A 24658-nucleotide genomic window follows, 5' to 3' on the forward strand; every position below is an offset into this window, starting at 1 on the left:
TGGGAACAAAAGAACATTTTCCTTGAACAAAAGAACATTAAAGTCTCTGTTCTTTTCAGCTCTATATTTCGCGTTTTTTATTCGTTTTGCTTTTTTCTTGCGATATATATTCTTCTAGATTTTATGTTTTGAACTCAAATTGTGAAGAGGAAAGAAAAAGTATGAACTAGGTTTTCTAAAATGGTTCTTAGAGAGAGAAAGTAGTGAAAATTCCCAAAAATTCATTGATTTTTCTGCTTCAACATCAAATTAAATCGATTCTTCTTCTTCAAATCTGAATTCTACAGCTGATAATCAGATTTCGGGAGGTAATTTTTCAATTTTGAAATAATAAATTCTAGGTTTTGATGATTTTGATTTTGTAATAATCGTGTGTTTGATGATTTTGATGATTTTGTTTTTGTAATAATCGATTTTTGATGGTTTTGATGATTTTATTATGTAACAACACGCTGATTTCGTTGAAATCGCTGATTTTGAAGATTTGGATTATGTAATTACGATTTTTTTCCAGAAAAGAACATTTTTACATATTAAAAGAACATATGCTCGTATTAAAAGAACAGATTCTTTATGCTCGTATTAAAAGAACAGTTTCATTATAGTAGAAAAATAGACCATTTGCGTTTCATAATTTGTTCTTTCATTCTATTGTGTTCTTCTTTTTTATTATTTTCAATTTCATTTGCATTTCATAACTTGTTCTTTTTATTTTATTGTGTCATTTTTCTTCTTACTTTTTATTTGTCCTTTGTTCTTTTGGTTGCGTTCTTTTTCTTGGTTTTATACATGTTAACCTATTATTTTTTTCAGATATTATGAATAATGTGCTTCATAATTCATAACAGAATGATGAAAATGATGATTCCGAATCATATATTATTGTTGGACAAGGTACTTAACTTGTTCTTTTAGTCTCTCTATTTGTTCTTTTAGTCTTTTCATTTGTTCTTTTTATAATATTCTGCTAAAAGAACAAAATAAAAACACGTGCATAGTTCTCATGCATTATGCACTCTTTTTTCCTTTCTCCTTCTCTGTTATTCTTTGATTCTAATTCCTATTTTTTCATTTTCTATTTTTCAGCAACTATATATAATAATTGTACTTATGAATCATAACCATTAGTCATTTTATAAATACATTTTAGAGAGAGAAAGAGGAGAGGATTTATATGCTCTCAACATAAGAGAGATTTTTTGAGAGAGAAAGAGTGAGATGGTGAGTGAAAGAGTAAAAATGTATTTTCTCCGTATTCTCTCTCTAAAATTCCTTCTGAATGTTTCTCCTTTGTTGAAAAATGAGTGAATTAAGAAAAACACTAGTTCAATTTGGCTAGTTTTCGAAGCAAGAGAATATCGGGAGAGCGTGATATTTTCCGAGGATTGAGATCAGTTTTTGAAGATTTATTAAAAGATATTGATGATCCTGATAAATGTTGATCAAGTGTTTAAGGTACGTTTCCTTGTTCTTTCTTCTAATGTTCTTTTCAAATTGTAATGTTCTTTTCACAACTTTACTTTTACCGTGACATCAACATAGTTTGTTCTTTTAAATCAACATAGTTTGTTCTTTTATATCAACGTACATAGATTGTTAAAAAAAGAACATATAATGGTTTGAAAAGAACACATAACATTTCAAAAAGAACATAGTCTGATTCGTGGTAAAAGAACAAAAATACTTTTAAAAAAAATATAGATTTAGTTTTAAGTGCATCAAAAAATCGTCGTTTTTGTCTTTTTTTAATTATAACATAAAATCGTTTGAATAGAACAAATAACACTTAATAAAAGAACATAGATCTGGTGCGTTGGATAAGAACAAAAATACATTTAAATAAAAATATAGATCTAGTTGTAAGTGAATCAAAATATCGTCGTTTTTGTCTTTTTAATTAGAACACTAAGTAGTTTGAAAAGAACAAATACAACTAATAAAAGAACATAGATTCGTTGTTCTTTTCGTCCCTTTCATTCTGTTCTTTTGTTCTATAAGGAAAAAGAAAATGTTGTTCTTTTTCATGTGTTTTGTTCTCTTGTTCTTTTTTTTGTTTTTTTCTTAAATTTTTTTTGAGTTTTTGTTATTTTATTTTTCTTTTGATTTTGTTCTTTGTGTTTTCTAAAAAAGTTGTTCTCTTTTTAATTATTTTGTGTTCTTTTTAACTTTTTTACTGTTTTTAAATTTTTTATAATATTATCGATAATATGTTTTTTTTTTCTGTTGCATTTTTCACATGATGTTCTTTTTGTAAAATAGTTGTTCTTTTTATAGTGTATCAGGAGAGAGAATATGGTAATTTCAATTTTGTACATTTTCATTAGTTTTTTAACATTAGTGTTCTTTTCAGCTGTTGGTTAATGTTCTTTTCGTTTACTCTATTATGTTCTTTCTGTTTAGTTTCTTATGTTCTTTTTGTATTTTTTTATTTTTTGCATTTTGGTGCAGGTGCACGTAGATCTACGTGCAGGCCCCTGCACCATCCGCGCGTTGGGCCTAAAATAGTGTAGTAAATGGGTATAGGGCTTAAGACTTAAAGATAATGAACACATTTGGGAGACTTTCAAGGCAAAAGGCCAAAGAAGCAAAGAAACTTATGACACAGTCCTTTTCCCTCCACCATCCGTGCACGTTAGCATCGCCACCCTTTTCCACCACCAATTTCCGCTTTCTTAACCCCCGCCAAAACTGTCCGCCACCTCACTCCGCCTCTCTCTCCTCCCTCAGGATGAGCTCCACCACTGTTGACGGTAGCAATATTAACAGTCCCGGTGATGTTGCCGCTACTGAGTTGGACCACATTTTCAAGCAGAAACGCACCATTCGATCCAAAGTCCGCAAATCCCTTAAGGAGATGGACCCTTCTCAGCGCGCAATTGAAGGTATAAGAAAATTTCTTTCTTCAATTCTAGTACTCCATTATTTTGATTATATTTGTGAACTGGGGTTTTGCCGTTTTGGCAGCATTGCTTAGTTTGTTGGTATTTTGATTAAATTGGATAATTTGAGTAGATTTGTATTTTGATTTGATTAGATTAGCAATTTGAATAGATTGGATGAATTGAGTGGAGTAAACATTTGGGCAGCAATTGGGCATTTTGGTAGTTTGATCAAGTAGGTATTCAAATGAGGATGGAACTTGCCCTTGTTTCCTGAATGTTGGATCAAATTGTGAAGTGCCTTGTGTAGAGGTAATAATTTGATCTTGAAATAGTGAAAGAATGGGGACATTGATGATTCAAGTACTCCCTTCTTCCAGACCTGTTGTCTGGACTTTCTTAAGGTGAAAATGGGATAAATTAAGCTTTGAAACAGGTAGCCATTTTTCCCTTACATCCATTACTCATAAGTTATAGAGTTTGAAACAAAATGCTGCATACAATCTGCTTTATACTAATCAATACAGTAATTGCGGGGAAAGGGAAAAGGGACTAGTAAAGTTCGTGCAATCTGCAAAAGTCCTACACTTTGTTACCAACTTGTCAGCAAGCTGGGCTCCTCCTCTTTTGACAAAGATCATGCACATAATATGGAGTTATTGGCATGAGAACCTTGCAATCAGACGCCACATGAAATAGTAATCGCTACTTAACATAGGTTTTTGAAGCAGCTGAATAGCATCAGAACAATCCGAGCAGAGGATCAAGTCATCAATATTGAGACTAATAGCTAATTAGAGCCCCTCTTGTATACTATTCACCGCTGCTAGCAAAGGATCATGTCTGTGAAAATCTTGAATCCAATTCCTCTTCAATATCTGAAAACACCCGCTGATCCCAACATGAGATCTACTATTTATAAAGGATGCAGCCACTTGTAACATGACCATGTACTATTATGAACAATTCCACTACGAGAAAAAATGTCTGTAGATAAGGTTGGAATTTGTCCTAATGTGATTAGTGGAGATGAAATCCCAGCTGTTAGAAGAACCTAAGTGCAGAATAAAACTCTGGTTTCACTTGAAAGTTGGACTCAGTTTTTTATTTTCTGTACCTTTCCAGATTTCAAAAGCAAGGAAGGGAATATGCTCCAGTTAATTCCCTCCACCTAAAGATTCCCAGTCAAATTCATCCTTAACCAACCACGTGATGCAATCACCTTGGAGGAGGGAAGGCGGAATTGGAAGTGCGGTCCAAGTGACATGGGAATGGGCAAAGTCAGCGATAGCATGAAGGGAGTCTTCCAAGACGAGAAAAAATGGAGATTATGATCGGTTACGATTAAGCGATAAAAAGGAGACTTATGAGGTAGCCTGTTTATCCTTAGAAGCTAGAAGAAAAAAAATGAATTTTGAGCTTAACTTTTGCCTTCCTTAACCGGACAAGGTCATCCACAAGCTCTTTCCCTCCAATATCCTTATCATAGGCAAGACCTATGGAGAAATCCTTATAAGAATGAAAACAAGAGCGTGGGTATCTGGTTGAGGGGATATGCTTTTAATTCGACTAATAAGATCATGGTGGAGGTCGTACGGGGAGGGTAAGGTCCCATTGTCCATTAAGGACGAAGTCCTTAAGTGGTCTATCAACTTCACCTTGCTCGTGGGGACCCTGAATCATTTGTCGTGAAGGGCCTATCTCAAGCCGATATTCTTTCCTAAAAGATATTGCTTCCCCATTCCCAGAACCAAAGTATTGTTAGTAGAAAGCAAATCCCAATCCTTACAAAACTTTCCACATCGGAGACCTGTAGACGAACTTTGTGACATGAGTTTGTGAACATACTTGGGGAGTTGGGGGTGATGCATTCTTGTGCTAGGTTACTATCCCCTTGAGATAACCTCCATCGTAGCTCATGTGGGAATTGTTGATGGAGATTTGACTTCTTATTCCTAGTCCCCACTACATGCTTTGGTTTGAAGTTTTGAAAGTCATTTCCCTTGATACCATCAGTTTTTTGTGGCTTCCCTCCTCATCCGCCCATAGGAAGTTGTTGCTAATCCTATCTAGCTCCTTCGAAGTAGCAATTGGGAGAAAAGACGTTTGCATATAGTAGAGGAATGGTGAACAGGGTGTAATTATTTAGGCACAAGCAACCCCTTAGGAGAGGAACTTAGTTTTATAATACTCTAGGAGGTTTCTTACTTTGTCCATGGCAAATTGAACTTGAGCTATAGTGGACCTTTTGTGGGAGACATGCAACCATGGTCCAACCCTAGGTTATCTGACTCATGGATGCTGAGAGTATTTTGGAACAGAACACGTTGACCTTCAACAGTGTTATTTGAGAAAGTTAGACGGCTTTTCCTCTCATATTATCTTTTAGGATAATATATTTATATAAAGTTCTCAAATATATTATTATCCTCGTGTACAACACAAACTTGAATCTCATTGATCACTGCAACAATTCTTGAATTTTACCTATAACCTGCAAAACGTGGACATTCAATAGTCTGGTAATGTTAAACTCATTGTATTTTTACAGGAAAAATAATTGAATTTCTGGTGGACTGTTCCATTCTGATATAATTGACGTATTTTAAGACAAAAAATAGCTGAAGTGGTGGAGCTTGATAACAGCATATTCCACCACTATTTGCTTGTGATCTGCCGGCTGCCTTCTCTGAATTCCACAACTATAGAATGTCATCATTCTAATAGGTCACTGTTACCTTACTTATGTAACTTGTATCATTTTCTTTCTATTCAGATGATACAATTCAGCGTTTGGTTTTGGATGCTCCATGGTTTAAATCAAGCAGAAGACTATGTGCATATATAAGCTGCCGTGCCTTACGAGAAGTTGATACATCTAAAGTTTTGGCAGATACCCTACAGACTTCAGACAAAGGTTTGACTCAGTGCCTGAGCGTATGAATCTTTATTTCAAGGGTGCTAGTCTATGGGCAGTAAAATGATTTTTAACTTAGGTCACTGATGTATAGTTAATCAAGAAAGTTCTCTTGCATTAGATCAACTTGGTCTGTCTTATTAAACCTTGAAGTAACAACAGTCTTAAAATTCACCATTGGCATCAATGAAGATTACTAATGTGGAACTTTAACATGGGAGTTTATCATTTATTGGTGAATCTGCCCCTCTAGGCTTTGCCGAAGCTAGTAAAAAAAGTTTCCCGTATGGGAATTTGGGTTGACAACCTTCTTGAAAGAACTGGTCATGTACCTTCCTTTTCTTTAATTGTAAACTTTTAGTTTTGGCTTGCAGACAAACAGAATTTCGAAGAGAAAACCCTTTATGTGCCAAGGGTGGAGGACAAGAACAGTTATATGCGGATGCTTAACATCTCAAGCATGGATGATTTAATCGCAAACTCAATGGACATCCTGGAACCTGCTCCAGTAGATAGTGGAGGGAACCAACGTGAAAATGGTAGCTCATATTTCTAGTCAATTTTTCTGTATGGCATATGTTGTTTAGGTGACTTCTTTTTCGCAGTTAACAGAATGTGCTTATTGAATTTTTCTCATGAACCTTACTGAAACTTTGCTTACTAGACAGTAGACACGCTAGGGGTTTAACTGCTACTCGGTATCTTTTCGACAGTCCTGTATCGGAAATGTGTAAAATTGGTCTCTTATCACAACATAATTGTCCCTCTTGCTCATTTGTGTCAGCACTCAGTCCAAGTATGTTGTCACATTTACTTGGTTTCCTCATGTCTCAACTCCACTCTTTACTAAATATTCTGCTTTAAACTTGGTAGCAAGAAGTCAAATTTCCATTTATTGCATGTTTGGTTTATTTGAATAGGATTAATCGAGGGTTTTTCAAGTTATAGAATGTTGTAAAGGGGCAGGTGTCTGTATATTGTGTAGTATAAGTATGTCCGTTAAAAATTTTCTTTTTGTTTGGCTGTAGTTAGTAGACCATTTAGCATCCTACTTCTTGATTTTCTTGGATATGAATCTTGTTATGATGATTCGTCTCTTGTTGCAGTTATGCATGCTACTGAAGCAGTTGATCTCTTGCTCTTACCTGGTAATATAGCTTATCACCTGCTCAGTTCATGTCCACATTGCTGAAATAGAAAGTGTTATCTTTAGGTTGATTCATATTATCCCCTTCTCCAGGACTTGCGTTTGACAAATCTGGTAGACGCTTAGGCCGTGGCGGAGGGTATGTTCAAAAACTTTTAAGTCCTTACAGTTATATTTCTTGATTGGTGTATATTACAAATCAAATGACTGGGCATGGTTCCATAAGGTGTATCCCTCCATCACATGTCTGTCTGAGTATGCTCGCCTGTTAAACGTTCTTCCCCCTTCCTTACCTATTAAGGGAAAATATAAATAGAAAACAAACTAGCAGGTCTGTCTCTGCATAGCATGTATCAAGTTTAAAAGGCATTGGTTATCACCCAAAAAAAATAAAATTGCCCTATCTTTAAGTGGTGTTGTTGCTTTACTGATCTCCTAATCTTATATTTTGAAACATTTTGAAGTTACTATGACACTTTCCTGAGGAACTATCGACAGCTTGCTAACGAGAAAAACTGGAAACAACCACTGCTTGGTATGTTTTACATCCCTCCCCATATCAGTTATCTGTTTTTTTTTGGGACCAAACTCCCCATATCAGAATTATTAAAGATGGCCGGGCTCACGGGCTGGGGGCTAAACGTGGCGGGCCCATACCAAGCACACCTCTGTGACGGGCCGGGCTGGGTCGAAAAGTTCAAAACATGCCAATGGGTGTCGTGTTGGACCAGACCAGGCCGGGTTGTCGTGACTAAGCCTAAATTTACTGTATTTAGCGTGTTTTGTCGTGCCAGGTCGAGCCATGTCGTGCTTTTTCCGAAAAAAAATGTGGGTCAGGCCCAGCCCACTACTTCGTGCTCGTTCCGGACCGACGGGCCGTGCTTTTTTCGTGCCGGGTCGGGTTGGGTCTTGGACCGGCCTGGCCCACAGCCATCTTTAATATTATCAGTTATCTTATTTGTCAGAGATTTGGGTAAAATCAGATTTATTGATTGATTAATCTTGTTGTGTAGTTGCTCTGTCATATTCTGTACAAATCTTGGACGATGGAGTGATTCCAATCACCCCCAATGATGTCTTTGTGGATGCTTTAGTATCCCCAGCTGGTGTTATTCCCATAAACCCAGCTGCAATTCAAAGGTATCTGATTTAAAACTATCGCCACATTGCTGCTTCTTTATGGTAGCTATACATATATATAATTTTGTCCAATGTTTCAGGATGGAGCATGGAATATGACTTTTCATACCCCTGTATCTCTTTTATCTGTTCTTCCTGTAGCAGTGTCTGACGTAATCGACGCTGCTTAATATCTGAGACTGATGATTTCATTTCATTTCATTCTATTCGTTTTGTTCATGAACATTGTGCTTTCATCAGAAAATACTATAAAGCTTTAAGGTTTCGGGTCCTAGTGAAGAGGTTGTGTTCATAAGTTGAATAATCTACGATTTGAAGTTAACCCTAGTTTCTTTTTTTCTGATTAACTGAGTTTAGCGCGTAAATGCCATATTAATCTTAAAGCAAAACATGAGCTTCTTCCATATTCAACAAGTTGAATGAGTCTTTAAACATCCAAGTCTCCAACCACTATAACTTACCATATTGAAAATCAGTAATTAAATCTATATTCTTCCCTCAGCAATACACAAATTTCTTTGTAAACATCATATATTTCATGTCCCTGACTAAGTCACTTGTTAATTCCCTATATAAACACCTTAATCTAAGTCATTAGACATATACAAAACACTCTCCTAACTTCCTAAGTACATAGTAATGGCAGCTATTCTTTGCATGGTAGTTTTCTTGCTTGCTCCTTTTGTCTCCCACGCCGCTGATCCCGATCCGTTGCTGGACTTCTGCGTAGCAGACCTCGACTCCTCTCCCACGTTCGCTAATTTCCCTTGCAAACCAGCCTCAAATGTGACCTCCGAAGACTTCTTCTTCGATGGGTTAATGAACGAGGGCAACACGTCAAACCTCTTTGGTTCAAGGGTCACCCCCGGTAATGTTCTGACATTCCCGGCCCTGAATATGCTTGGAATCTCAATGAACCGGGTCGATCTTGCCCCTAACGGGTTGAACCCGCCCCATTCCCACCCACGAGCGAGCGAGAGCGGGGTGGTGATTAAGGGACGAGTCCTAGTCGGGTTCGTGACCACGGGGAACGTGTTCTACTCTAAGGTGTTGGGTCCCGGGCAGATGTTTGTGATCCCTAGAGGGTTGGTTCATTTTCAGAAGAATGTGGGGGGGAAAAAGGCGGTAATTTTAACAGCATTCAACAGCCAGAATGCAGGGGCAGTGGTTTTATCCACAACTCTGTTTGGTACAAACCCTTCGATTCCGGATCATGTTTTGACCCAAACTTTTCAAGTGGATTCAAGCGTTATCAATGGAATACAATCCAATTTCGGATCTTAAATTTACTACGAAGACCATGTCATAAAAATACTTCTACATGTTATTATGAAGATTCCCTTTATTCTTTTTATAATATTTTGTGAATAAGGAAAGAAGCTTTATGCATTTTGTAGTTATGACTTTATTCAATAATAATGCAGTTTCTGAGTTACATACATAGTACTTGTTTGTTCGTTGGTAAGAAACGTCAAAAATTGTGTTTATGGAACTTACTGAGAGGTAGTGTTATACTCTTACACAAGAGTTTGCCTCTTTTATGTTTAGTCGATTTCTAATCATGTTTAAGAGTTCGGGATCAAATTCAATACAACGATGTAGAAGAAACCCACTTGGGTACCCAATTTTCTTGGTCGTAGAATTTGAAATCTACGATCTTTCTTATTAAAATTAAAAAAAACTTATCTTTCAAAAAAAAAAAATGTAGAAGAATGTTCATTTTGCAAGGTCTTGTACTTGTTTATAAGTCAGAACTCTCAGAATCATAATTGTATTACTGTCAGCAATCAAGGACACTTTAGTCTTTGGGTACTACGCTGAAGGTTACTATGAATACTTTCTGCAGACGACGGTATTCTTGTATAATCAATGAAACTAACAGTAGAATACTAGAAGACGGTATTCCCTGAAATAAATTACTAAGAGGTCTTTCTTCAGGAATCATGTTGTTCATTCAAACCTATTTGCATCTGTAATTTAACCACTCTGATTGCAGTCCTTCTGTTGCTGATGGTTATGTTATTACTCAGGGAACTGGTTTTTTTGGGATTTACGTATATTAACAATTTATCGGCAGTAACACATATTCTTCACAGAAGATTCAACCAATTTCAGAAGTAAAAACATTATCATCACATTGATATAATGATATGTTACTTGTGGATCTTGTATTATTGTCTCTCTATTTAGCTTATGTGCATATATAATTAACCATGCCTTGTTGAAAGTTGATACATTTACTGCTTTGGCAGAGACTCTACAGACTTCAGATAAAGGTATGACTGCACTCTCAGTATTGACAGTACTACTTAAAACTCACCCCTTTGCATCATTCATTTTGAAGCTTAACGTCAGAATTAATTGATTAAAGGTGAATCTCTTCTTCTGGAATTTTCTGAAGCTGGAGCCAAAGATTCATTTGTTCTTTTGGCTGTGGGATGTAATGGACTAAATCAAAATGACTCTTAAAACCTCTTCGCTTCCTTTCCATGAAGTAGAAAATGGTCGTCCCGTTGTGATTTGTTATTGATTTTGGGTCAATTGGAAATAACCTCTCTGCAATTGCAGGGGTAAGGTTGCGTGCATCCGACCCCCTCTTACCCCGCTTCTTGCGGAAGCCTCTTTGAGGCAATGGGGTAATGATAATGAAATGATAATGAATGGTAGACTAAGATCGTTAAGGTTGAATACATCATAGAAGTAACATTTTTCAGCAATCTTCCTACTTCTGCTGTTTTGCAATTGTGATCATTGTGTTTAACTTGCAAATAAACAGAAACTGGGTGGGATAAATAACATCTAAACTGATGTTTGCTCTATGGGGTAATCTTTTAGGGACAAGAAAGGATAAGATGTATAGATTGATTAGCTATATTTGCATAGTTTTACCTGTCATATTCTCTTGAATGACAGTTATTTTCATTCACTCCCAATTATATTGACTTAGGATAACCTGTTCTGTTCTTGCATCACCTTCTGCTAAAGCCTAACAGGAATTCAACTTGTATTTTTGCGATTAATTTAATTGCGCCTTGAAGATTGCAGGAAGATTTTGGTGTGTGAAATCCAGATTAATCTCAGCCAAAACATGAGTTCAACACATTGAATCAGTCTTTTACCTCCTAACTAACTCTACAATTCTCCAACCACTAACTTGAAATTTACTCCATTAATTCTTCCCTCAGCATTGCTATATTTTCTTCTTCATAAACATCATTCTCAGCTCGAATAAAATATACTACATATTTTTGCATGTCTTTGACAAAGTCACATGTTAATGGCCTATATAACACCCTAATCTAAATCTTTAGACAGATAAAAACACTCTCCTAACTTCCTAAGTACATAGTCATGGCAGCTCTTCTTTGCATGGTAGTTTTCTTGCTTGCTCCTTTTCTCTCCCACGCCGCTGATCCTGACCCGTTGATGGACTTCTGCGTAGCAGACCTCGGCTCCTCTCCCACGTTCGCCAACTTCCCTTGCAAACCAGCCTCAAATGTGACCTCCGAAGACTTCTTCTTCGATGGGTTAATGAACGAGGGCAACACGTCCAACCTCTTTGGTTCAAGGGTCACCCCCGGTAATGTTCTGACATTCCCGGCTCTGAATATGCTTGGAATCTCAATGAACCGGGTTGATCTTGCCCCTAACGGATTGAACCCGCCCCATTCCCACCCACGAGCGAGCGAGAGCGGGGTGGTGATTAAGGGAAGAGTCCTAGTCGGGTTCGTGACCACGGGAAACGTGTTCTACTCTAAGGTGTTGGGTCCCGGGCAAATGTTTGTGATCCCTAGAGGTTTGGTTCATTTTCAGAAGAATGTGGGGGAAAATAAGGTGGTAATTTTAACAGCATTCAACAGCCAGAATGCAGGGGCGGTGGTTTTATCCACAACTCTGTTTGATACCAATCCTTCAATTCCGGGTCATGTTTTGACCCAGAATTTCCAAGTGGATTCAAGCATTATCAATGGAATACAATCTAATTTGGGATCTTAAATTTACTATGAAGATCATGTCATAGAAATGGTACTTCATGTTTTACTATGAAGATTCCCTTTATTCTTTTTATGTGTGAATAAGGAAAGAAGCTTATGCATTTTGTATTTATGATTTTATTCAATAATAAATGCAGTTTCTGAGTTACATTCTTACATTTTTTGAAAAGGAAAGGTACACGAAAGTTAGGATAGTCTCCTCTCAAGACTGTTGAGTTACATTCTTACATAGTAAATACGTACTTGTTTGTTCATTGGTAAGATACATCAAAAATTTGTGTGTTTATGGAACTTACTGCGAGTTCGTCTTATACAAGACGTTGCCTTTGTTGAGGTTAGTCGATTCCTAATCATGTTTAAGAGTTATCTTTACGTATTCTAGCTCCTAGAAAACATGTTTGATGTTAGAATAATCTATGATTTAATAAAAACAAATCATTACTTTTGTGATTAATCGAATTGGGTATCGATGATTGCAGGAAGAATATAATTTGGGGTGTGAAATTCAGGTTAATCTTAAGAAAAACATGAGCTAGCTTCTTCCGTGTTCAACAAATTGAATCAGTCTTTTACCTCCTAACTGAACAATTCTCCAACCACTAACTTGAAATTTACTCACTCTATTCTTCCCTCAGCCATCCTATATTTTCTTCTCCATAAACATCATTCCCGGCTCTCTTGCTGAATAAAATATACTCCCTCCGTCCCTTAATACTCGACCTATTTTGATCGGACACGCTTGCCAATGTACAACTTTAACTACCAATTTCTTTGTAAAAATATTAATATTTTAAAAATGTATATTAAGTGCAAAAAGTCAAACCAGGTCGAGTATTAAGGGACAAAGGGAGTTATATTTTGCATGTCTTTGACAAAGTCACATGTTAATGGCCTATATAAACACCTTCATCTAAAACTTTAGACAAATACATACTCATGGCTGCCCTACAGCCCGAACCCGAAGACTCTGGGTCGTGAACAAGCATTTGTAAGTCGGACTCAAAAGTGACCGACGCAAAATAACCTAAAAACGAAAGTAATTTATTATAATCCGACCCGAGCAACCCATTTTACAGGTCTAGTTCTCATACATTGATACAATATTTCTCTTTTTTCGAGATCAACTCCGATACATACAGTTAAGAGGATCAAATCTTACAATAAAGTCTGATTATAATAGAAGAATTTTCGTTGAAGCATAATTGTCTTTGGTTATACAGATATTCAGCAACCTAAGACACTTCAGTCTTTAGGTACTAGTTAGAGGGTCATACAACAGGGCTGACGGTTACAATGACCCGACCCGAAACCTGTTACAAATCAAGGAAAGCTAAATACAGTAATAAATATACCGCCTAAACAGTAGAATCATATAGGCAGAGTGACCTGATTATGTGAAATAAATGGTGAATATCAAAGAGATCTTTTAAAAGGAAATCATGTTGTTCGTTCGAAATTTCCACCTAATTGCATATGTAACCACTCTGGTTGCGGTCCTCCTCCTGCTGCTGCTGCCAATTCTCTTGCAGCTTGTGCTAACATCATACTTGGATCAAATGAGGGCATCCCTAGCTGATTAACCTGCTTAGATCCATCATATTTCATTATATTAGTAGCTAAATTAAGTTCCAAGTAATCATCTAGACACAAAATTAGGCTCCATTTGGTTTGGTGTAAAATGTTTTCAGTGCAAAATGATTTTCCATGGAAAAAACATTTTCCAAAGGAAAACACAATTCCAAACTAGTTTTCCTTTATTTGGTTTCCTAAAAGAAAATGGGAGAAGATGGTGAAGATTAAGGGGGAAAAGGGGAGAGGAGGATAGGTGCAAAAGTGGTTTTCCTCCATTTCAAATTGAAAAGGTTTTTCCGCCTTTAAGGGAGCTATGGAAAATTGTTTTCCATCCCTTGCCAAACCAAACAACGTAAAATAATTAAAAAGGGAAAATCATTTTTCATGAAAACGTTTTACGCCCTACTAAACGGAGCCTTAAGGCTTTAGGTTTCAGCATTACAAATCGACCCAAACAGAAGAAGTCGAAATAAATAGCCAAATTCACTCTTTTGCAAACTTAAGGTTTTATGCACGTAGTAGTATGTTTTTTTTGTTTTTCTTTTTTATAGGAATCACGTAGTAGTATGTTTCAGAACATGTAGCATATAGATTAGGACTTCCTTGGGTATCAGAGAAGGAAAAAGAATAAGGTTCCCGAAAGGGGAACTTCTTCAAATAGTATAGTGGTGTACCTTCTATTATTCACCAGACATAAATTAGCTTCATTTGCTCATATTTTCGTACAGCAGTACTATTAAGCCTTAACCAAAGTCAAATGTCCAGTTTCTTAAAGGTTTGAGTTGATCACTTAATTAAGTACGAGAGTAAATCCAAGGAATAACAGATATAGATTGTTATTACAATTCTTACTAGCAGAAAATTGCAAATGCAGTAATATCAGGTCAGGGATTGATAAGTTTTCAAACTTACTTCTTTTGAGTGGAACCCCCCGATAGAAGGGATCATCCCAGAATTGACTGCTTCAAGCTTCATAGATAAGAACTGTAACGCAAAGAAGATAAAGTGGGAAATAAGCAAATAAGATGGTAAGGTTTAGTTAACAATACATGAAAGAACCATAGCAATGAGACATCCGGAAATTTTAAGGGCTGGAATTTTATGAGAACCATAACAAACCTAATTTTCAGAAGATCTAAGAAATGACGGGCAATGGCCAAATGAAGGAAGAAATACGCAGGTAGAATTACAATTTTAACAATACATAACAAACAGTCTATTTCCAAATTGATGAGAGATATTGATTGACTAAGGAAGCTCGCAATGAATAGGTTTTCTTCAGACTTCCTAAAAATCTAAATATAACTCACCTCAACCTGTCGTTGTAAGGATTGTACATAGTTGATAATCTCATCTAGGACAAGTGCTTTTCCAATAACCTGTCCAAACAAGTAAAACTCAATCAGCTAGAAAATGATACATGTGTAACATTTTTAGAATTTAGGGCTAAACAGCTGACCACCAAGAAATTAGAAAACAGGACATATTTCGAGCTCAAAGGTCAACAAAATAACACATGGTGATCTAAACGACTTATTCATACCCATTTATCGATCCCTAATACCAACCTTGTTGCATCCAGGAACCAAATCTTGTAAAATTTTCATTCTCTCGCTTATCTTTTCTCTCCTGGCCTGCCAGAAGCACAAAGAAATTTTAAAAACTGCTGCAGAAGCCACCCAAATCTTCCACAGATCAAGGGAAGAGGAATCAAATGCAGAAAAATTAGAACATAGGAATATCATGTTGTTTGATGGTTTATAATTGTGTTAATCTGCTCACTACAAGATGAACCTAAAACAAGGAAAAAAAATGTTTCCAGAATCAAGAAGAAAATTACTCTTTCTGCGAGACTGTGGCTATCTGTAGCTTGACCCCTTCTTGCTCTGACATGGATGTAGTCTTTTAGCTGTTCAGCTGATTTATCAGCATTCTTGTTACCTCCAGCTGAACCTGTTTCACCTCCAACCTTTGAACAGCCATTTTCATCCTCAGAACCCGGTGTTTTAGTGCGTTTACCATTTGATTCCTTCTGCATAACAAAAACGGAGACAAAAAGTAAGGCGACAAATTAAATTTTAAGAACATCAAAGCTAAAGCTACAACGCCTACAAGCACTATGTAATCCACAGTTCTTATCAGCTGTAATACTAGTATTCAACATAAATTCCCAATGTTCATACCCGAGAGACAATTTCATTCAAATTACCAAGTGCATGATAGGCACTACCAGAATAAGTGATTAGCCCCTTCCCTTATTTAAGGAGTGGATTAATTGCATACAAGTAAATTCTTCGAGATGGATGCATAGTTACACTCTTCCATCCGCGGTGTAAGTCGCTTAAGGGAAAGTCTAATCTTCTGATAAGTTTTAATGTGGTCTTAAGAACGAGATGTGGATTAAACAGCCATTCACAGAGCTAAGAGTTATCCCATCCTCACTCGCAAGCACAAATAGCAGTAACATAATATAACCTGCCTGTGGTTATGCTAGCTTCTCATTTAGATTTTAGACGTCCAAAAACTGTGTCTCTTTCGTTGGCATATCTAGAACTAGCTATGAATGTATCCCTAGGGTTAAGAAGTTTCAATTCACAATTTATCCATGTCTTCCAACCTCACAAAATAGTTTTCATCAACATCTTCCTTGCCCCTCCTTTTCCTTGCTAACAACCAGAAAGGGTTAGTCTTGTTACAGAGGTCTTCCATTTCACTTCAAGTACCCATGTTTGATGCTTGACATTGACAATAGTATAACACTTCCATTGGACATAAAGCATGAATGCATGATATAACTATGTCGGATATTAGGAGTCACGTATAACTAACATAGGGGTATATACGGACTTGGGAGTTACAAATGACAGAAGCATACAGGGTGTATATATTTGGGCAAAGGGAGAATATCATTGGAGGATTACACATCCCTTTACTAAATTCAAATGATAGCTAGAGAGAATGGTAGAGTGAGATAAATGGACATACATATTGCAAGGCAGAACCGCAGAAAACACTTATTATATGCAGTCATTATCATTCATTATCATTACCCCATTGCCTCAAAGAGGCTATCGCAAGAAGCGGGGTAAGGGGGGTCGGACGTACGCAACCTTAACCCTGTAATTGCAGAGAGGTTGTTTCCAATTGACCCAAAAGCGATAACGGGACGACAACCGAACGACCATCTTCTACTTCATGGAAATAAAGCGAAGAGGTTTAAGAGCCATTTTGATTTAGTTCATTACATCCCACAGCCAAAAGAACAAATGAATCTTTGGCTCCATCGGAAATGGACAAACTTATTATACGCAGTACCTTAACAAAATCTTCATGTTATAAATTTACAGTATGAAATTAACAATCAGTAAGGGGGATTAATAAATTTTATCACAACCTTATTGCATTCTATCTAGTTGCTGGCTAATATCACCCCCTTCTCTCTTCCTCTCTTCATCCACTGATTTTTGGCCAATTTTGGCAAGAAACAGATCAACTTTTTCAGGAACTCAACTTTTCTGACCCCATTGCTTTGTTTATTTTAGTCTTTTGATATTTCATCAAATCAATCAACATGCCATGTAAAATTTGTATGTTTCTCTAGTTGTCTTCCCAGTATGTGGGTGTTCATTTTGCCTCACTTAGCGAGTTAGCGGTAATTTTTATTGGTGGTGCACAAGTGGTCTAGATTGTCAAGATTATACCACGGACATAAGTTCAATGTGAATCTCGTATGAAGTGAGTTTTTCTTTCACGAAACAAGACGACAATGGAACAACGTAGATATCAACCGGATTTTTATATAGTGAGTTCTTGATCACAGATAGTGTATGGCTTCTTGTTAATGAGTATTTCCCTTTCGCAATTGAAGCAAAAGAGATTAATGATCAATACCAAGCTTTAACAACAAAGCTAAAGTCAGCCTTCTTGAAACTTATGAGGCAAATGAGTTTCATGTGTTCTTCTATCTAATTCGGTTTCAAGAGGGGGTTAGCTACATAGAACTCCCAATGGTAATTTGACTAAACCAATGACAATAAGGTTTGTTACAGCCTAAAAGGGAAGCTGAATTATGATCATAGCCAAAGCTCCAAGAACACACATGGTTACAAAAAAAATACCATAAATCAAAGTCCAAATTTTCAAATTTTAAACACTACGCAAAATGACAAAACAGCAATTCAACGTTCAAACATCTCAAAGAAGCATCAAAACAATTAAAACCTAATACTATTTGAGCTAAAAATGAGCTAATATTTGCAATAGGAAACCAACAAGAAAAGAGAGAATTACCAATTCATTGCCACTACTAGTAGTGGAAACAATCTTAGAAGACTCATCCTCTGAGATAATCTCTCTCCTCTTTCTCCCACCACCGCCGCCACGGCCGCCACCAAGACTTCCACTTTGATCAGTGACAGTCGATTCTTCAATTGATCCATCCCTATTCATTGCCCCCACAACACCATTACTCAACAACCCATCAAGCAAACTACTCATAAACCCACCACCACTCCCCATTCTCAACCCCAACATCCCGTCACCGTCAGAATCACCTCCACCACCATTAAACGGCCAAATCTCGGCCAATGAAGGGTTTGCTGTTGAGAATGAACCTTCACTTATCAATGGAGGATCCATCAAATTACTTATCTTTTTACCACATCTAAAATTGTCAGTTAGCTTGACCTAAACTCCTAATTGAGCAAAAATTGAGCAAATTTTCGAGAAATTAAGATGTGGGTATTGGAATTGGCTGTTGAAACTCAAATGGGTATTGCTTAATTTGCTGAACTTTGCTCCAAATTGTTGCTAAATTGTTCTGAAACTTTTGAGGGAAAATGAAGTTAAGAGTGTGCTTGATTATATAATAAAGTGCAGAGAGGGAGGAGAGAGAAGGGAGATCTGTTTGGTTTTGGTTTGGGGTTTTGCCAGTAGTGCTGAGAAAGGAGGGTAAGTGTACACTGCGCACACTGCGCACGTTAAGCTAAGTGAGGTCAGAGAGAAGAGAGAGACGGGAGAGGCTTTGTTTTGTTGAAGGATCAGTGATTCAGTTCATTAGATCGGACATGAAAGAATTGTCCTACGCGCAGGGACGAAGGTTGTATTGTTGCACTCTCAATTTAATTTTAGAAAGTCCCGTGCAGTTATTGGCGCTTGCATTACACGTGCCGACATATCAGAATCACGTGCTTAAGGAACGTTCTTTTCATCGGATGAAACATGAACTTATCTGAACTGATTAAACCTGATTAATCTGATAAGACATGAGTAAGCCTGATTGGTCTGATAGGATCCAATTAGACCTTATGGTGGTAAGAGAGGAGGAAGTCTTGGCCTCAAGTAACTTGTGTCCATATGGACACAGGTGGCTTGTAATTGGTACTTGCTAATTTGGTATTGGTACTAAGACTAGTATGGTATTGGTATACCAATACATTGCTAAGAAGTACCAATACAAATTATTTGTGTTATTGGTACTCACATATGCTGTGTTGGTACTAAAAATAATTGTATTTGAGTCACTTGTGTCCATATGGACACAAGCCACTTGAGGTTTAGCAATCCTCGGAAGAGAGTCCACTTATATGACATGGTTGGAACTTACAGGACCTTATTCTAACTTTTAACTGAATTTATTAGACTTAAAACTGTTTTTTTTAAGGTGAAGAGAATACACCCTCACTTGAGATATAAAATGAGTTAATTAGACTATTGTTTTTACCTTATATGATGAGCATGTGTGAACGCGTGTTCATTGTGTTGCATGTAGGTTTATACATGTGTAGTAATCGTATTATTTTACTACACCGTGCATTTGCATAGGTGCACTCGTCGGCATATGTGATGCATACATTAATTGAAACACACTATTTTGTTGTTGGACAAACTTATTAACGACCTACTCCACCGATAGTGAGAAATATGGACAAATGCTCTCATTAAAATGTAAGCATAGTGTATTATCCTTTGGGTTTTATTATGAAGGAAGTAGTCATTGAAGCCTGAAATGATAGTTAACTTGTCTAGCATCAGTAACACCACATGACTACCCAATCCTCTCATAATTCATAACAATATTAATATACTACTCTCTCTGTCCCTAAAAGATTGTTCAATATATTATATATGAATTTGTATGTAACCTGGGAGTTGCCCCGGGTTTTTGACTTTTATTCGGGGTTTTTTTTAAAAAAATATGTGTACGTATAGATGATGTCATCATCAAATTACGGTGGTGACATAAGATTAGTGACCGATCAACAACCTTCCAGATTAAATTCCACATCCAAAAATCTAAACAAAGTCGGATCCATTTCTTCAAAGTAATAATTGTACATTTATGAATTAAGTAATCATTCCTTTTTTTACATTCACTTTTATTCAATGTATTTGTTTATTGTAAAAAGAATATATAGGCTTATATGGAAAGATATTACATAAGTTGTAGTTGGTTAAGATGGTAAGAAGTGTAACTTTTAACAAATAGGTTTGGTGTTCAATCCTTGTTAGATGTTTTTTTGTTGTAATAACGTGTCATGATGCTAATTAGTGGTGATGTGGCTTAATAAGGAGAAGTCTACGTGACACGTATACGTTCTTCAAAACGTCTTTTAATATATTAGTATAGATGTCCATATTTGTTTGTCTCATGCTTTATTTGGTTTATAGTCTCTGTATGTTTTTACCCACATACGATTATTTAATCTAACTAAAAGACAAGTTTACCTATCAATTTATTTTTGAGTAAACTCAATTCTAAATAAAGTGAGAAAAGCACTTGAGAATTTGAGACAATCTTTTGAGACGGAGGGAGAGGGAGTACATCATCCAGAAAAAACAAGGCAAACTAAAGAATGACATTTCAAGTTGTAAGTCAAATAGTACAAGCTAAAAAAGTTATTGTTACTTGTAAATTAAACATCTTTATTTTATCGGGGTAGATTTTATATGGCTGATTGTTAATAATATTATTCTGAGAATTTTGCTGGTAACTCTTTTTTACAGTGATCGCCAAATGAAACAAATAGTTAAAATGTCTCCTAACAAATCATTAGGAAATGGTTCCACAAATAAAATAAAAGAAAAAGAAAAAACAAAAGAGGAAAAAAAATTGGGGAAATTAGCAAATACGAAGGCGACACGTAGCGTCTGCCACACTTATATTTGAGACTTCAATTATTTTGAAGGACTTATGGGATCACGCACTCTCCCCCTTCTGGTTGCTGCAATTCTCAGACTTTCAAATTAATTAACTAATTATAATTAAAAAAAAGTATTAATTAATTAGGATGCTTAAATCTTTGTAGACACAAGCCAAGACTAGATAGCTTGCTCCCACGAGCTAACCTTATTTTTATAATAATTAAGTTCACAAATAATTATTAATTTGTTTTGTGTTGTGTTGTTTTGTTAAGGTACTATACTCCATATTTTATTAATTAATCCATGATTTATGACACTCTTCTGCTATTTCATAATTGCCTATTATTAAATATTGATTAGATTAGATGTGTACTATTATTTCTTAATTTCTTTAACCTAAAATATTCCTTGATCCCCATCCTTAGTTATTAGGGGTTTTCTCGTTGATTGGTTATGTTTCTTTGACCTGACTACTTATCGTACTATTAGGTCAATTTGACATGATAATTGAGTTCTGGGTTGATCTTGAATGTTTTGGGGGGGGGGGGGGGGGGTTTAAGTTAAAGTCTTGATCAATTGTTCTATTTGTTTAAAGGGAGAATGTTTCGCAACTTTTTGTATTGTGTCTTTCGATCAAAGGATGCATGGATATTGTTGTAACATATCAATATGAATATCGATTTCTGTAGTTATTTAGTTTGAAATTTTGTTGTCTTGTTAAGAAATTACCGATTAGAATTTTACACATTTTTATTGTCTTGTTAAGTATTACCCGATTAGAATTTTACACATTTTAATTGTCTTATTAAGTATTGACCGATTAGAACTTTACACATTTTAAGAGGGGGATAGGTCATAGGTTAAGGTCTTGATCAATTGTTCTATTTGTTTGGGAGGATGATTTGCAACTTTGTGTATTGTGTCTTTAGATCAAATGATGCATGGATATTGTTGTAAAAAATCAATATGAATATCGATTTCTGTATTAATTTAGTTTGAAATTTTTATTGTCTTATTAAGTATTAGCCGATTAGAATTTTACACATTTTAATTGTCTTATTAAGTATTAAGTATTAACCGATTAGAATCTTACACATTTTAACGGACTCAAACACCAATATCTTACTTAAGTTACTTCTACTAGCTCTTGGTGCGCGCAATGTGCACAAACGTTTTAAAAACTTTGCTTTTATACGTAAGCAACATTTCAACACTTTAAAATTATTTTAACCATTTAAACTTAACACTAAAAGTGGAATTATATAATAAAGATAATATCAAAATATATTACTTCTAATACGTTACATACTTACATTATCAATCATTTGTGGTTTTCATATTAGCAATAATTCTTTGTAATTGTAAACAAAGATCTTATGGATTTCCCTCTTTCACGACCCAACCTATAGGCCCAGCTACATTACCAGCCCATTACCAGCTATTAAATTTGAACTTTGTCCCTCAACTTGAGTCTTGGTACGCGAAGGTATTACCACCTCATTTCCTTTTTATGTATTGTTCGTTTTACTCGAATTTCATTTATCTTATCAAAATATTCAGAACGTCTTTCAATCACAAGGTGTAAAATAATTTATTATACAATAAGATAATTTTTAGAGCGATTTCTTTCAATATTGCATAAAGATCTAATAATTCCCTAAATACGTTACTTTCTAAGTTATTTCCTACCATACCGTCCACGTAAGCAAGGGAGAAAGAGAAGTAATTTTTTTTTCCGGTTCAGCATTGAACCGCCATATGAGATAGCGGTTTCGTTTTAAAGAAAACCGCCATCTGAGATGGCGGTTTAATGTTATAAACCGCTATCTGAGATAGCGGTTTGCTTAGTTGTAAATTATTTTTAACATGAATTACAGTTTAAATAGAAATATAACTTAGAAGTAACCTCTTGTGACATCAATTGCGTTTGTAGCTTAGTGGTTAGAGCGTGTTGTTTCTAAGCAAAAGGTTGTGGGTTCAAACCCTTCCTGACGCACTTATTTCTTTTTAACCATTTCTTAATATTATTTATAAACATTACCAAATTTAACTTATCAACATTAGTGTCTGTAGCTCAGTGGATAGAGCGTTTGCTTCCTACGCAGAAGGTCGTAGGTTCGACCCACACCTCACGCGGTTATTTTATTTTTTACCATTTATAAATAGTGATTATAAACCGCTATCTCATGTAGCGGTTTAGTGCCGCTTCGTTTAAAAAAAAGACCTGTTTTAATGCTGACGTGGACGGTATGGTGGGATTAAGTTAAAAAGTGGCGCATTTTGGGAATTTGGCGTTCTTTAAACAATATTGAAGGAAATCGCTCTAATTTTTATCCAACTTTGTAACTTATCAAATATTTTTTTTGTAACTTTACTATTTTTGATTAACTTTTATATTATAAAAAAAGATGATAGACATTTTAAAGGTTATATGATTAATTTATACGAAGTACGTTATTACTGGTTTGGGAATTTTTTTTATTAAAATGAATTTTTTTATCACTACAAATAGATAACTTTTACATATATAGGGAAAACTTTTAAGCGTTTTGAATTTACTTTTTATCCAGTGTACAATGTTTATTGTACATTACTTGTAAATAAGAATATGTGAAAATTGTTAATCCTAAATTTATATTACGGAAATTTCATGAAATACCCTCGAGTTTTGCTAAAATTCACCAAACGCCCATCAAGTTTCAACAATTCATAAAATACCCCTCACCATCCGTACAAATGCCCACCATACCCTTACTGTTAACAGACGTTAAGTCTCCGTTACGGGTAGTTTACCATTCTGCCCTTATTTTCCTTTTGGGCGCCATATCCCTTCCCTACCCTTGTTACCCATTCCAAAGTTCAAAAAAATCGCGACCCTGTAACTGCTTTGCTTCTCTCTCTCTCTCTCTCCCCTGTTCTTCTTCCTTCTTCCACCATAACTGCATCATCAATCTCACAAAAAGGTTCTGAATTTTGGTGCGCATTTAGTTGGTGAAGTAGTTTTCTGGGTTTTGAACCACACACGCTTTCTCAGAAAGGGAATTTTGGCGAATTGGGCAAGGAAGCTGTAGAAGTTCAAGTGTTGAATTTCGTGTTCGAAGGTTACCCACGCATCGTTTAAGGTATGTAATGTCAATCGCTGAACTTTTTATTCGCTTTTTTAAACTTGTGTTGCGCAAAATTAGGGTTTAGGGTTTCTGGAAAATTTGATGTTGGATGATGACTTGTTTGTTTGTGTTCATGAAAAAAAGTAGGAATTGAGTAATTAAATGACATGCATGTCAAGTTGTTAATGGAAATTACTGTTTTTTTGTTGATTTGCTGTTGTGTGTTAGGATGTCTGCTGTTTGGTTGTTGCTGCACTATAAGTCTCATGACTTTGATGTGAGGGTTGTAGACACTGATAAATGTCAGTTGATAGACATATTCATAGATATTTTTGAGGAATCGACTAAGCAAAATGTGTTTTTGCCTGAAAAGTTTAGGTTATACACTAACTCACCCACTGGGAGGGTAGAATTGGTTGATGATAGTGTAATGCTGAGAATGTGGGGGTGGAATATGGGGACTGACACCATAGAGTTGTGGGTAGAGGAATCAGACAGTCCTGGGGTAGCATTTAGGTCTGCTGTAGCTCTGCTTGAAAGGCAAAGGAAGGAGGATGAAAGGAAAATGAGGGAGAGACAGGAAGAGGTTTTGAGGATGCAAAAAAGAGGCTGAAGAACAGAGGAGGGTAGAGGAGGAAAAGGAGAGGGTTAGGAAGGAAATGGAGGAACAAATGAGGTTCACAGTTGCCATGGAGGTCCCAGTGGTGGATGTGGAGAATGATGGGGTTGAGTATGTGAGGATAATTACCTCAGATGAT

At 36.0% G+C, this 24658-nt stretch overlaps 4 protein-coding genes across 4 annotated transcripts; 3 read left to right on the forward strand and 1 right to left on the reverse strand.

The window, feature by feature from the left end:
- Positions 1-2527: 2527 nt before the first annotated feature.
- On the forward strand, positions 2528-8362 carry LOC110794467 (5-formyltetrahydrofolate cyclo-ligase, mitochondrial). The gene is made up of 8 exons (XM_021999450.2): positions 2528-2882; positions 5656-5796; positions 6171-6335; positions 6903-6944; positions 7037-7082; positions 7408-7478; positions 7957-8083; positions 8164-8362. The coding sequence occupies exons 1-8, from the start codon at positions 2543-2545 to the stop codon at positions 8180-8182; spliced, it is 951 nt and encodes a 316-aa protein (XP_021855142.2). The 5' UTR covers positions 2528-2542; the 3' UTR covers positions 8183-8362.
- Positions 8363-8516: 154 nt separating this feature from the next.
- Positions 8517-9518, forward strand: LOC110794468 (germin-like protein subfamily T member 2). Its single transcript, XM_021999451.2, has one exon. The coding sequence runs from the start codon at positions 8723-8725 to the stop codon at positions 9365-9367; it is 645 nt and encodes a 214-aa protein (XP_021855143.1). The 5' UTR covers positions 8517-8722; the 3' UTR covers positions 9368-9518.
- A 1739-nt stretch (positions 9519-11257) lies between these two features.
- Positions 11258-12236, forward strand: LOC110794505 (germin-like protein subfamily T member 2). Its single transcript, XM_021999481.2, has one exon. It carries the CDS (start codon positions 11435-11437, stop codon positions 12077-12079), a length of 645 nt encoding a protein of 214 aa, XP_021855173.2. The 5' UTR covers positions 11258-11434; the 3' UTR covers positions 12080-12236.
- An 862-nt stretch (positions 12237-13098) lies between these two features.
- On the reverse strand, positions 13099-18735 carry LOC110794466 (transcription factor bHLH79). The gene is made up of 7 exons (XM_021999448.2): positions 17941-18735; positions 15491-15682; positions 15219-15284; positions 14961-15029; positions 14563-14634; positions 13542-13659; positions 13099-13388 (listed from the first exon to the last, which is right to left on the reverse strand). The coding sequence occupies exons 1-7, from the start codon at positions 18286-18288 to the stop codon at positions 13339-13341; spliced, it is 915 nt and encodes a 304-aa protein (XP_021855140.1). The 5' UTR covers positions 18289-18735; the 3' UTR covers positions 13099-13338.
- Between the last annotated feature and the right edge of the window lie 5923 nt (positions 18736-24658).

This window comes from Spinacia oleracea, chromosome 5 (assembly GCF_020520425.1).
Source record: "Spinacia oleracea cultivar Varoflay chromosome 5, BTI_SOV_V1, whole genome shotgun sequence".
In the NCBI taxonomy this organism is placed as follows: domain Eukaryota; kingdom Viridiplantae; phylum Streptophyta; class Magnoliopsida; order Caryophyllales; family Amaranthaceae; genus Spinacia; species Spinacia oleracea.